Source organism: Netta rufina, assembly GCF_964035555.1.
Source record: "Netta rufina genome assembly, chromosome: 24".
NCBI classification, from domain to species: domain Eukaryota; kingdom Metazoa; phylum Chordata; class Aves; order Anseriformes; family Anatidae; genus Netta; species Netta rufina.
In genome coordinates this window covers 2,831,745-2,845,676 of record NC_140148.1, presented here as the reverse complement: position 1 = coordinate 2,845,676, position 13,932 = coordinate 2,831,745, and the positions used below count along the sequence as shown (strand labels likewise).

General features: G+C 68.7%; 2 protein-coding genes across 3 annotated transcripts; one reads left to right on the top strand and one right to left on the bottom strand.

The window, feature by feature from the left end:
* Positions 1 to 1,005: 1,005 nt before the first annotated feature.
* Positions 1,006 to 5,729, top strand: SAMD14 (sterile alpha motif domain containing 14; the record flags this gene model as incomplete). The annotated part of the gene is given in 10 exon segments (XM_084301199.1): positions 1,006 to 1,048; positions 2,157 to 2,314; positions 2,573 to 2,867; positions 2,961 to 3,048; positions 3,363 to 3,437; positions 3,532 to 3,688; positions 4,439 to 4,462; positions 4,464 to 4,553; positions 4,660 to 4,815; positions 5,574 to 5,729. Coding segments are annotated over 10 exon segments (1,242 nt in total).
* Positions 5,730 to 6,598: 869 nt separating this feature from the next.
* PDK2 (pyruvate dehydrogenase kinase 2) lies at positions 6,599 to 13,484 on the bottom strand. Of its 2 annotated transcripts, none has more exons than XM_084301196.1 (11): positions 13,351 to 13,484; positions 11,954 to 12,095; positions 10,543 to 10,614; positions 10,141 to 10,325; positions 9,218 to 9,307; positions 8,826 to 8,903; positions 8,646 to 8,722; positions 8,447 to 8,545; positions 8,253 to 8,360; positions 7,295 to 7,408; positions 6,599 to 7,190 (listed from the first exon to the last, which is right to left on the bottom strand). In XM_084301196.1, the coding sequence occupies exons 1-11, from the start codon at positions 13,466 to 13,468 to the stop codon at positions 7,050 to 7,052; spliced, it is 1,224 nt and encodes a 407-aa protein (XP_084157322.1). In that variant the 5' UTR covers positions 13,469 to 13,484; the 3' UTR covers positions 6,599 to 7,049. The 2 variants fall into 2 exon arrangements, with proteins under 2 accessions (XP_084157322.1, XP_084157321.1); XM_084301195.1 differs by having other exon boundaries at positions 6,608 to 7,190; positions 8,238 to 8,360.
* Between the last annotated feature and the right edge of the window lie 448 nt (positions 13,485 to 13,932).

Here is a 13,932-nt window from a genome sequence, read left to right as displayed (position 1 = left end):
CGGGGCGGGGCGGGGCGGGGCGGCGGATCCCACCCCCCCCTCCCCTCCCCCAGCCGCTTCCGGGTTCCTGTCCCCCCCCCCCCCTCTCACCTCTCCCCCCCCCCATTCCCATCCTCATCCCCCCCCCCCCGGCTTAGCCCGGTTCGGCCGCGGGCCCGGCGGCGGGAGGCGCCCAGGATGCCCGAGGAGAGCGGGTGAGTGGGGGGGGGGGGGGACACGGCAAAGGGGGGGGGGGCAAGGGCGGAACCCCCGGGAGGGAACAGCCCCGGGACAGCCCCCCCGGAACCACCCCACCCCCGGGACAGCCCCCCCGGGGCCGCCCCATTCTGGGTACGGCCCCCCCGGTGCCACCCCATCCCCGGGACAGCCCCCCCCCGGGACAGCATCCTCGGTACAGCCCCCCCGGTACCACCCCATCCCCGGTACAGCCCCCCCAGTATCACCACCACCCCCGTACAGCCCCCCCAGTAACACCCCACCCCCAGTACAGCCCCCCCAGTACAATCCCCCCCCCCCCGGTACAGCCCCCCCAGTATCACCCCCCCCCAGTACAACCCCCCCAGTAACACCCCACCCCCAGTACAGCCCCCCCCAGTATCACCACCACCCCCGGTACAGCCCCCCCAGTATCACTCCCCCCCAGTACAGCCCCCCCCAGTACAGCCCCCCCAGTATCACCCCCCCCAGTATCACCCCCCCTCCCCCCCCCCACTGGCCTCCCTGGGGGCAGGGAGGGGCCTTTTGGGGGGGGGGGTGGATTTGGGATATCAGGGCTCAGCCCTGCCCCCCCCCCCACCCCCCCCAATGGTGCCCCCAAGGCATGAGCAGCCCCCCCCCCCACCGAGAGACCCCCCCCCCCAAACATCGGGAGGGATTTAACCCCCTTCCTGACCGCCCCGTAACAACTGGCCTCATTACCTTACCCCCCCCCCCAAAAAATAAATAAATACCCACCCCCCCCCCGGTCCCTGACTGCCCCTGCGCCCCCCCCAGCCCTGCCCCACCATGTCGGTCTCCAAGCTGCAGGACGCGGAGGATGAGGTTTTCGGTGAGTCCCTGGGGGGGGGGGGCTGAAAGGGGGGGGGGGCAGCACCCATTGGGGGGTGCTGCCCCTGCTGCCCCCCCCCCCTCTGCACCCTCTTGGTGTTGTGGTGGCGATGGGGTCACCTTTTTTTTTGGGGGGGGGGGAGGGTCACCTGTAGGGTCGGGCATGGAGACGCAGGGACGTGTGGGGGGGGTGCAGGGATGTGGTTATGGGGGGGGGGCGGGACACGGGGATGGGGGGGCAGGGACGTGGGGGGGGGGGGGACAGGGGGACACGGGGACATGGGGACACACACGGGGCACATGGCACGGGGACAACCAGGGGACACTGCCCCGAGCCACCCACCCCCCGGGTTTGGGGCACAGGGGGGTGGGGGGGTGCCACTTGCCCCCCCCCCAGGATTTGGGGGTGATGGGGACGTTGGGTCCCCGGGGACACCCCACAGCTCCGGTCCCCGCTGCGGGCACCTCTGAGCTCTTCTCTCTGTCCCCCCGTCCCCCTCCCACCCCACCGGGGTGCCCCCCGTCCCCGTGTCCCCAACGCCCCCCCCCCTCGCCCCCTGCCCTCTCCTCCGGGACCCCGCTGGTCCCATGCTTGCCCTGTCCCCGTGTCCCCGTGTCCCTCTGTCCCCTCCCTGTCCCCGTGCTGGCCTTCTCTTCCTGACCACCCGTCCGTCTGTCCCTGTCCGTCTGTCCCTCCGCTGCTCTGCCACCCCCTTTCTGTCCTCCCCCATCCCTCCCTCCTCGATGTCCCTGCCCCTCCCCACCCCTCCGTCTTGTCCCCATCCTCCCTGACCCTCCGCGTCCATCCGTGCCCCCCTCTCCCCCACCTCCCTGTACCGCTCTGTCCGTCTGTCCATCCCCACCTCCCTTTCCCTACCCCTACCCCTATCCATCCGTCCGTCCGTCCGTCCACCCACCTCCCACCTCCTCGCCCTTTACCCACCCTTCCCCTCCCCACCCTCCATCCCCATCCCCTTACCAACCCCATCCGCGTCCCCCCACCCATCCCACCTCCCCATCCATCCGTCCGTCTGTCCGTCCATCCATCCGTCCATCCGTCCGTCCGTCCGTCCGTCCCTCTCTGCCCCGGTCTCTCTTTCACCCCCCAGATTTTACCGCTGTGGTTCCAGAGACGCCGCGCCTGGACAGCAGCTTGCAGAAGGCTCGAGCCCGGCTCCTAGCCAAGGGCCGCCGGCACCGACCCTCCCGCTCCCGCCTGCGAGACAGCGCCAGCTCCACCGAGGGCGAGGAGGGGCTCGACGCGGCGGTGAGACCCCCGGGGGGGGGGGGGCACCCGAGGGGGGGTGAAGGGATTTGGGGCGCGCCAGACACCCCCCCACCCCTTGGGAAAAATTTGGGGAAAGGGTGGAGAGGGAGCGTCACGCAGGGAACAGCCCCGGCTGGGGGGGATTTGGAGAGCCCCCGATGGGTGAGGACGAGGGGGGGGCACAGGGATTTGACGCCCCCGTGCCATGTGCCCCCCTCCCTCTTCCCTCCGCCCCCCTCCCCCCCCCCCCCTCCCCAGGGAGCCGAGGGCAGCCCCGTGGCCCCCGGCCGCTCGCCCCCCGCCGCGCCGCCGCTCTCGGCCCCTTCGCCCTTCTCCCGCGGCGCCGAGTTCTCCTTCGAGGCGGGGGCGGTGAGGAGGGCGTTGGGGGAGCCCCCCCCGGCCCCCTCGCCCCCCCTCAGCCGCTACCGGCCCCTCACCAACGCCTCGTCCCAGGAGGGGCTGGCAGGCACCCCCTCGCCCAAATCCTGCCCCAGCTCCGACAGCTCGCCCGGCTTCGCCCGCCGCGACGCACGGCCCCAGCGGCACAGCGAAGGTGAGCACCCCCCCCCCCCAAATTTTACCCCCCCCCCCCAAGGCACCACCAAGCAGGGGGCGCTGGGTGACACCCCCCGTCCTCATCCTGCAGATGACAGCAGGGACATGAGCCCCCCCGAGCCGGCCAGCCCCACCGTGGGGCTGGATAAGAAGACGCGGAGGAAGTTCTTGGATTTGGGGTGAGCCCCGGTCCCGGGGGGGGGGGTTGAGGGGGTGGGGGGGGGTCGAGGGGGTAGGGAGGGGTGGATGCGGGACAGATGGGTGGATGGGGGGGGGGTGAGGGGCAAGGGAAAGGTGGGGGGATGAATGGAGGGGGGGCTGGAGGGACAGGGAGGTGGGGGGGTCTCCGTAGGGATGGATGGGATGGATGGAGGGTTCCCTGAAGAAGGATGGAAGGAGACAGAGGGAATGAGGGCTGGGGGGGGCTGATGGGGCCGGGGGGGGGAGCACACCAGCGGGGCACCCATCTCTCCACCCCACTCCCCCCACGCAGGGTCACCCTCCGCCGGGCGTCCTCCAGCAAGAGCCGCAAGGAGAAGGGCAGCAACCGCCTGTCCATGGGCAGCAGGTGGGGGTCCCCCCCCCATCATAGGGGGGGCTGCTGGGCCCCATACAGCGGGCGGGGGCGGCTCCAGGGCCCTAATACGTGGCTCTGTCCCCAGGGAGGCGTCGGAGGGTCCCGGCCGCCCCTCGGGGTCCCCGTTCCTGCCCTTCTCCTGGTTCTCGGATAGCGCCAGGGGCTCGGCGTCCCCCGGCTCCGCGTCGCCCGCTGGCTCCCCCCGGCACGAGGGGCTCAGCCCCGCCAAATCTGCCTCCCAGGTCGGTGCCCGGGGGTCCCCGACCCCCCCCCCCCCCGTTGGGGCAGGTGGGCGTAGGGGAGGGCACGGGTGTCCTATAGGGCCGGGATGCTGTAGGGAAGGTCGGTGCTTCTGTGGGTGAGGTCACTGTAGGGGAAGAGGTCAAAGGTCTTTGGGTTTGGGTAGGGGGACAAAGCCCCATAGGGTCGGGATAACTATAGGGGAAGGGGTGAAATCTATAGGGTTGTGTGGCTACAGACAAGGGGATCAAAGCCCCCTAAGGTCAAGATAACGATGGGCGAGCAGCTCAAAGCCCTGCAGAGTCAAGAAAGTTATGGGGGGAGTCAAAGCTTCATAAAGTCAAGGTAGCTCTAGGGAGGGGATCAAAGCCCCATAGAGCCAAGACAGTTATGGGGGGAGGATGAGAGACCCATAGGGTTGGGTAGCCGTAGGGAGGGGGATCAACGCCCAGTAGGGTCAAGATAGCTATCGGGGTATCAAAGCCCTGTAGGGTCAAGATAGCTGTCAGGGTGTCAAAATGCTATAGGGTCAAGATAACTATTGGGGTATCAAAGCCCTGTAGGGCCAAGATAGCTATCGGGGTATCAAAGCCCTATAGGGTCAAGATAGCTATTGGAGTATCAAAGCCCTTATAGGGTCTGGTAGCCACCTAGGGTGTCCAGCCCTGTGGGGAGGACAAGAAGGGGGCTGGGGGGTGGGGGGCCGCAGGCTGCTCTGGGGGCACCATCCCTCGCTCCTCCCGCCGCCCCAGGACTCGACGCTGAGCGATGAGTCCCCCGCCGCCCAGCTCCAGCCCGCGCCTGCCCGGCCCCGCCGCCACCAAGTGCTCCTACCCCTACCACACGCTGTCGCAGTCCTCGGACGAGGTGAGACCCCCCACACCCCCCCCACCCCAAGGTGTTGTGGGGCGCGAGGTCGGCGTCGTGCGTCCCTCGCTAACGCCCTCCTCCTGCCCCGCCCCCCCCCCAAAAGTTCCTGGACGAGCCCCCCGGCGCCGCCGCGGGCTGGACGTGCCGGCAGGTGGGGCAGTGGTTGGAGAGCCTCAACCTGGAGCAGTACGTGGAGGAGTTCTCGGCCCACGGTGTCGATGGCCCCCGGCTCCTACACCTCGACGGTGCCAAGCTCAAGGTAGGGGTGGGGGGGGCTGGGGGTGACAGTCCCTGCCCCTGGGTGGGGTTCTAGGTGTCCCCCTGGGCTCAGGAACGGGGCAAAGAGGGTCTAGGTGTGCCAACAGGGTGCTCCAAGGGGTAGGAAGCTTGTGTTCTAGGTAGCCCAACTGCCGTGCCAGAGGGTAACAGGTTCTAGGTAACCCAACAGGAAGCTCAATGGGGTAGGAGGTCTGGGCGGGTTCTAGATCGCCCAATGGGGAACGCTTGGTTGGGTTCTAAGTACCCCATTGGGCAGCTCTGTGGGGTAGGAGGTCTGTGTGGGTTCTAGATCCCCCAATAGGGTGTATTTGGTTGGGTTCCAAGTACCCCAGCGGGCATCTCCATGGGGTGAGAGATCTGGGTGGGTTCTAGATCCCCCAACGATGCACGTTTGGTTGGGTTCCAAGTACCCCAACAGGCAGCTCCGTGGGGCAGGAGGTCTGGGTGGGTTCTAGGTGTCCCAACGGCCCCATCAAAGAACAGCAGGCTCTAGGTAACCCAACAGGCTGCTCCACGGGACAGATGTGGGTGGGATCTACATACACCAAGGTGCCCATCGAGGGCCAAAAGGTTCTAGGTACCCCAAAACACTGCTCCATGGGGCAGGAGGAGGTGGCCCAACACACCGCGTTCTAGATCCCTGTGGGGCTGGTGCATAGACCAGGGGAATTCAGGCACCCCAAGACCTGGTGGGGGGGTCTGTGTGGCCCCCCCCAGCAGCCCCTGGTGTGGCGGCAGGCGCTGGGGGTGGGCAGCTCCCAGGACCGCGCCGTGCTCAAGAGGAAGCTGAAGGAGCTGAGCCTGGCCGTGGAGAAGGAGCGCAAGGCCCAGGAGAAGGCAGAGAAGCAGCGGGAGAAGCAGAAGAAGAAGGACCAGGAGCAGCGGAGGAGCTAGTGGGGGGGGGGCCAGGAGAGCCCCCATGCCCCCCTCCCCTGCCCACTGCCCTCCCTGGGGAGGGGGGGCGCCTGGCCCCGGACACGCGGCGGTGGCGAAGGGAGCGCGGTGCCAGGCTGAGACGGGCACGAAGCAGCACGCGTGTCCCTGTCCCCCCCCCACCTCTGCGTGTCCCCCCCCCCCCTCACCTGCACCCCATGGGCACAGATTGGGCCCCCCCCCGGGCCCCTATTCCGGATGCAAACAGCACGTTGGACCCCCCTCCCCAAATATTTCATGCCCCCTCCCCAACCCCGGCTGCCCCCCCACCCCCCCAAGGGGTCCATGGTTTTGGGGGGGGGGGTCCCAGCTGCCCCCCCCAGATCCACCCCGGTGTGGTGCGGCACCAGCCGAGGACAGTGCATGGCCTGACCCCCCCCCCCCCCCGGACACGCACACCCCCAGTTGGGGTGCGGTAAGCGAATGCTGACCCCCACCCCTCCCACCCCCAGCCTCCCCCCCCCAGGTAAAAGCCCCCCCGGCACGGGGGCACCCCAGGAAATAAAAGGGTATCAAGGGCCAGTGCAAACCAGTGCGAGCCTGACTGGGATGTGGGGTCCTGGCAGGGAGGGGGAGGCTGTTTTTTTTTTTTGGGGGGGGGGGGGGCACGGAGCATGGCTGCAGCCCCCAAATCTGTCTCTCCCCCCCCCAAGTGCCACCACTGTCCCCAAGCCCCCAGCCTCTTCCCAAGCCCAAGGGGGAAACTGAGGCACGGAGCAGGAAAAGGGACTGCCATGGGGGGGGGGGACACAAAGTGGGGAGGGGTCCCCAAAAAGCCACCAGAGGCACTCAGTCAACATCCGATTTACTGACAGCGTGGGGGGGGGGGGGGACAGGATCCCGAGCAGGTCAGAGCATGCCTGGGGGGGGGACAATCCTATATGGGGGTGGGCAACCCTATTGGGGAGGGGGGCAACCCTATGGGGTGCATGGGGTGTGGGGGGGGGGCGCACACGGGTGGGGACAGCTCAGTAGTGCAATGCCAGGGACGGCACAGGGAGCTGGGGAGGGGGGGCTCTGACCCGCTCCCCCCACCCTGTCACGGCTGGAGGGGGGGGGTGGCAAAGTGCTACTGGTCATACTGGGAGGCTGTGTGGGGGGGGGGGACAGTCCCTCGCTGCCCCCCATGGGGTCGCACCCTTCCCTGGGACGGGGGTGCTGGGGGGGGGGGGGCGCTGCGGTTAGGGGACCCCGCCGCCAGCCCCAGCCCCGTACCTAAACACCACCAAGGCTTGGAATTGGAGGGGGGGGGGGGGGTCCCAGCAGGGAGCCCCCCCACACCTAGGGCACGCGGTAGGTGGAGGTGTTTTTGGGTTCGGTGCTGGGCACGCACCAGTCCCCGGCCTCCTGGCTGGCCTGGTAGTGCCGCCACGCCGACTTGTTGTACACCGGCAGCCGCTCCACCGAGTCCGTGGACAGAGCCTGCGGGGACAGCCGGGGGATGGGGAGCGGCCCCGAGACCCCCCCCGAAACCCCGAGACCCCCCCCCCCCCCCTGGATAAGGGGACGGGGAAGGACCCCCCCACCTTTAGGTAGATGACGGCGTCGGTGCCGAAGCCCTCCATGGAGAAGAGCTGCAGGTCCCCCTGGAAGTACTTGGCGTAGAGGCGGGAGATGGGCAGCCCGTAGCCAAAACCGGCCTGGGGGTTGGGGGTTGGGGGTTATGGGGTTTGGGGGTTATGGGGTCGGCACCCCAGGGAGCCCCCACGCCTCCCCACGCCACCCCGAGTGGCACCGCGCGCACCCTCAGGTGGCACCGCCGGGCATCCCCGTGCCAACCCCAGGGGTCCCCATGGCACCCCCAAGCACCCCCAAATGTCCCCATGCCGTTCCAGGCACCCCACAATTTCCCTATGTTAACCCCAAATGTCCCCATGCCACCCAAAGCACCCCAAGATGTCCCCATGCTCCTCCAGGCACCCCAAAACGTCCCCACGCCAGCCCAAACCTCACTATACCACCCCCAAATATCCCTGTGTTATAGCCAAGCACCCCAAAGCGCCCCCCTGCCACCCTAAACCTGCCCATTCCACCCCAAAATGTCCCTGTGCCAACCCCGAACACCCCTACGTGACCCCACATCAACCCCAAGCCCCCCCACACCACCCCCAAACTTCCTCCCACACCCTCCAAGTGCCCCCAAATGCCCCTGTGCCACCTCCAAGCACCCCCAAACATCCCCACACCAACCCCAAACATCCCCATGTCACCCCAAATGTCCCCATGCCACCCCCAAACCCCCCCAGCCCACCCCAAATGTCCCCATGCCACCCCCAAACCCCCCCACCCCACCCCAAATGCCCAAATGTCCCCCCCCAACTCCTCCCACCACCCAAGTGCCCCCAAACGCCCCCGTGCCACCTCCACGCGCCCCCGAACAACCCCACGCCACCCCCAAACGTCCCCAAACCCACCCCAAACCCCCCCAACCCCCCTCCCAGCACCGCCCCGGGATCCCGTGTCACGTACCAGGGGGGCGCCTACCAGGGGGGCCCCCCCGGTGCCCAGCTGTGGGGTCGGAGCCGTGGAGTACATGTAGCTGAAGAGCCGCTCGATCTTGCGCAGGGGGACGCCCATACCCCGGTCACTCATCTACAGGGGGGGACAGGGGGGTGACAGGGGGTGGCAGGGGGTGGCAGATGCCCCCCCCGTGTCCCCCGGGGGGGCCGGTGACGCACCTTGATGGAGAGGTCCTCCTGGCCCAGGGCCACCATCACCCTGATGGCCGGTAGCCGCGGGCTGTTCTCGTGGCTCTCCACGGTGGCTCGCATGGCGTTCTGGGGGGGCGAGGCGGTTTAGGGACCCCATAAAATGCTTCCTCCACCTCCCCCCACCCCAAAAAAAAAAAAAAAATCATTGGGGTCCTCACGGCGTTACCTTGAAGAGCTCGAAGAGCATGTGGTAGAGATGCGAGGGGACGTAGACGATGCTGATGGGCTGCTGGGGGCTGCTCGCTGCGGGGCACAGCGCCGTCAGTGGCCTCCCCAGCCCCAAACGAGCCTCCCCAAATCCTCCCCCGACCCCGACCCCATAGCGGGGACCCCCCCCCGGCCTCACCGTTCACCTCCTCGATCTCCAGGTCGGGCGAGGCCATGTAGTACTTGTCGCACAGCAGCTTGGCCATGTTGTAGGCGTCTGCAGGGGGGGAGCGAGGAGGAAGGGTCAACGTGCTTGGCACCAAGGCTTTGGGCCCCCCCCTTTTCCCCACACCCCAAAATATTTTGCAGTTTTAGAGACCCCACAAACCGCCGGGGTGACCCCAAAACACCCAGGCACCCCTTGGCTGAGGCCTGCCCAGCTCGTGACACGGGTGGCTCCCGGATTGGAAGCTCCCGGAGAAAGGAGAAGATCAGGGGGACCTTAAAGGACTGAACCCCCCCCCAAATCCCTTCCCTGACGCCGTGCCCCCCCCGGCGGGGTGGGAGCCGACCCCCCCCGGCCCCACAGACCTCTCACCACGTTGGCCACGCTGCAGTGGGGGTCGATGCTCCCGATGTGCTTGGGGTGCGCCGGGTTGGTGCTGCCGTCAAAGAGCAGCGCTGGGGAGGTGCAGGGGGGGGGGTGTTAGCGCTGGGGACCCCCAAATAACCCCACAAAGACCCCCAGATTGGTGCCCCCACACCCCCAGCTGTGCCCAAGGCTGGGTTTAGGGTCCCTTGTGGTGGGTGACTTGGGGACAGGGGTGGGCGCAGGGGCAGGGTGGGCACGCAGGGGACAGGGATGTGGGGCAGCCAAGGTGCACAAGCACTGGGGATGATGGGGACACCTGGGGCTGGTGGGGACACCTGGGGACAATGGGGACACCTGGGGGACAATGGGGGACATTGGGGACGATGGGGACACCTGGGGCTGGTGGGGACAAGGTGATGCTGAGGACACAAGCAGGGCGCACAGGGCTCATGGGGACACTCGGGGCAGGGGGGACACCGGGGACAAGAGGGGACACCCAGGGGTGACAGGGGACACCCAGGGCTGGCAGGGTGCCCCAGATGGGACAGGGACACCCAGAGCTGATGGGGTCAATGGGGGCAGGAGCAGGATGCTCAGGACTGCTGGGGACACCAGGGACAAGGTGATGCTGAGCACACAAGCAGGGCGCACGGGGCTGGTGGGGACGCTCGGGGCAGGGGGGACACCGGGGACAAGAGGGGACACCCAGGGGTGACAGGGTGCCCCAGAGGGGACAGGGACACCCAGAGCTGATGGGGACAACGTGGGCACGGGCAAGACACTTAGGACTGATGATGCTCGGGACCGCTGATGGGACGCTCAACGCGGGGTGACGCCGGCGGCGCTCGGGGTCACCGAGGGGACCCCGGGGGGTGGCGGTGGGGACCCGGGGGTGACATTGGGGACCTGGGGGGACCCTCACTGTGCTGGTTGATGAGCATGCGGATGGAGATGCGGCTCAGGTAGAAGCGGTCGAGGAAGTACTGGATGTTCTGGTTGGACACCGGGTCGTCCCCGTAGGCGTCCTTGTACTCGATGACGCCCTGCGCCATGGTGGGCACCACGTCGTTGTGCCGGTTGCGGATGGTCACCAGGGCGTCGGTGAACCTGCCGGGGACATGGAGGGGGGGGGGGGGGGACACACACAAGGCTATGGGGGGTGGGGGGACACCCGGTCCCGGCACGGCTCTGATCCACTCTGGGTTTTCCCAGGGATCGGCGGCATCGGGGAAAACCCGACGTGGAATCCGGTGGCGGCTGTGCCAGAGGTGACAAGGGGGGGGGGACACACCGGGGTTGTCACCCCCCCCCCCCCTGCACTTACTGCCCCAGCGTGGCCTGGTCCTCGGGGTCCCTGTCGTGGAACTCCATGATGTCCAGCAGGCTCTGCACATACCTGGGGAAGGAACCGGTCACCCCCCCCCCCCCGAAATTGGGGGCACCGGGGGTCCCCACTGCAGGGCGAGGGGCTCAGCACCCCCCCGGAGCGAGCGCTGCCCCATGAAGCCACCCTAGGACGGGGGCGGGGGGGGACACATGCTTGCCCCATAGCACGGTGGCCCTGGGGAAGGTGGGGACACAGAGGGTGGGTGTGGGGGTCCCAGCGATGTGTCCCCCCCGCCCCCCAATTCATGTGCTTTGGGAGAGGGGCCGGGCCTCATCCTGCCACCCCCCCCCCCCGGTCCCAAATCTCGCAGGGCTGGCACGGGGACGCCACCAGCAAACAGCCCATCACGTGGCCGCGCTGGGAGAAGGTTCAAGCTGCCACCAGCTGGCAGGGGGACGTGGCCCTTAAAGGGACACCCAGAGCCTGTCCCCCACACCCCCAGGGACACCCCTCTGCCCCCCCCAAGCCACCAGGGCTGGCTTGGCCCCTTCAGGGGGCAGGAGGGGTTGCGGAGGGGCTGGGGACCCTCTCCCAGCCCTGTGCTGGCAGCAGGTGACGTGTCCCCAAGCTGGCCAGCAGCCCGTGCCACCAAAGGGCTGGGTGCCACCCGTGCCTTGTCCTCGTCCCCGTGCCACCCCCCTGCCCCCCCCGCCCCCCAGCAGCACCCTCTGGATCTGCTGGGGATGAGAGCTGGTGGCAGGAGTGGCGGTGGCAGCGGGACCAGTGGGGGCACCCAGGCAGGTGGTGGCGGTGGGGTCACCCTTTGGGGGACAGCGGTGGGAGCCTGGGGACAATAGCGGGACCCGTGGTGGGACCCATGGTGACAACGGTGGGACCCACGGTGGCACCCAGGCAGGTGGTGGCACCGGGATCCCTCTGGGTGACAGCAGTGGGACCTCAGTGACAGTGGTGGGAGCTGGGGTGACAATGGTGGGAGCTCAGGGACAATGGTGGGACCTGTGGGGACATTAGTAGGACCCGTGGGGACAGTGGCGGGAAATAGGGGACAATAGTGGGACCCGTGGGGACAATAGTAGGACCCGTGGGGACAATGGCAGGACCCACGGTGACAACAGTGGGACCCGTGGGGTGGCACCCAGGCAGGTGACAGTGGTGGGATCCCTCAGGGTGACAGCAGTGGGACCCGTGGTGACAATGGCAGGACCTTGGTGACAACGGCGGGACCCACGGCGACAGCAGTGGGACCCATGCTGGCAGCGGCACGACCCACGCTGGCACCCAGGGGACATCCCCACGACCCCAGGGGGGCCGGGTAGCAGCAGGGGGGGTGGTGACAATGGGGTGGCAGGGGGGGTGGCGTCCCCCCCCCGGGGGTGTCCCCGCTCACCAGCTCTGCACCAGCTGCACGGAGGGGGTGCGCAGGACGCGGTCGGGCAGGAGGTTGATCTCCTTCATGATGTTGGAGAGGCGCACGGGCAGCTCCTGCCGCAGGAAGGCGAAGGAGGTCTTCTCGCAGGCATTGCTGGACCCTGGGGGGGGGGTGGGGGGCACGGGGGGGGGGGGGGGGTGAACCCCGTTGGACCCCCCCCCCCAACTCCCTCCAAGCCCCCCAAGGTGGGCTTCGTCCCCTCCGCCAGCAGGAACCGCGGCAGGTCCCTGATTTTAGACCCTAAAGGGGTTGAGGGCACTGGGACGGGGCTGGGCTCGGCAGGCCGGGCAACCAGTATGGACCAGTATGACCAGTATGGAGTGGGCTGGGGCTGGAAGCGCCCTCGTCCCATGCCTGGGAGGGTTTGCCCAGGGGTGGCGCTGGGGTCCCCAGGTGGCCGTGTCCCCAACCAGGGGGTGGCACAGAGCCTGGTGGGGGCATGGAGGGGGCTATAAAGGGGGGGGGGGCACATCTTGGAGAAACGGGGGGGTCATAAAGGGGGGGCCCCCAGGAGGACCTGGGGGGGGGGGACACAAAACAGCATCAGGGGACCCCAGGGTGCAGCCACCAGCAGGGACGAAGAGGGGGGGGGACGTAAATAAATATAGCCCTGACATTAACCACGCGGGGGGGGGGGGCGGGGGGTGACAGAGACGCAGAGACAGGTGGGGGCACCCTGGGGAGCATCACGGGGGGGGGGGCGATGGCAGCCCCTGGGGAGCCGGGGATGGTGGGAGGGGGACCCCAGGGCCTGGTATGTATTGGGGGGGGGGGGGCAGGGAAGGGTTGGAAGAGTGGGGGGGGGTTAACTAAAGGGGGTTTGGGGGGGTCAGAGGGAGCAGGACCCCCCCCGAAGCAGGACAGCGTTTTGCTAGCCCAGCTTTTTACCTGTGGGGTATTTTCCAAGGGGGGGGTCTTACTATCCTAGATGAGGTGCACGCAGGGGACCCCCCCCCCCCAAAATAACAACCGGACACCCTAGCACCGGAGGGGTGGGGGGCGTTTCCCCGTACCCTAACACTACGGGGGGGGGACCCTCCTTAGGGGCAGCCCCCCCCCAAGGCCAGGCTATCTCCTACCCTAGTGGGGTGCTCCTCGGGAGGGGGGGGGGGGGCGGTAATTTAGGGGGGGGGGCGGTAACTAAGTGGGGGGGGGCGGTTACTACGTGGAGGGGGGGGGCGGGACACCGGCTGTTTACCGGGGGGGGGGGGGGGGACAGAACAGAGCCAGCTATTGCCGAGGGGGTCTCCTCCACCGCCCGGTCTGGGGGTACACCGAGGGGGGGGGGGCAAAATATGGGGGGGAGGGCAGCACACCCGCGGGGTGGGGGGGGGGGGGGGGGGGGGGGCTATTACCGAAGTCCAGGAACTGCTTCATGGAGAGCGGCGAGGGCGAGAACTTGCTGAAGTGCTCGATGTAGGTGGGCACCCCCGCCAGGGCCGCCCGCTTCCGCAGGCACCGCAGCAGCCTCATGGTGCTGCCCCCCCCCCACCCCCGCCGCCCGCCCGCCGCCCCCCAGCCCCCGGCCCCCGGCCCCCGCCGCCGCCGCCGCGCCCCCGCGCCCCAGCTCCCGCGCCCGCGCCCGCCCCTTTCCCGCGCCACGCCCCCTTAGCCACGCCCACCGGTCACGGCCCGCCCGCCGCCAATCAGAGCCCGCCGGACCCGCCCCCCCCCCCCCACTCCGCGGGGTTAGGCGCGCCACGCCCCTCTGGCCACGCCCCTCCCCCAAACTCGTTAACCCCTTCGCGGCCGGAGACGGGCCGGGTTTAACCCCTTGGGGCCGGAGTGTAGCGCGATGGCCTGGGCGGCGCTCTGAGCTCCCTCCCATAACCCAAACCAGGGGAGCCCCCCCCAATAACCCCAGCCGGGGGGAGCCCCCCCAATAACCCCAACCGGGGGGAGCCCCAACAATGACACCAACCAAGGGGAGTCCCCTC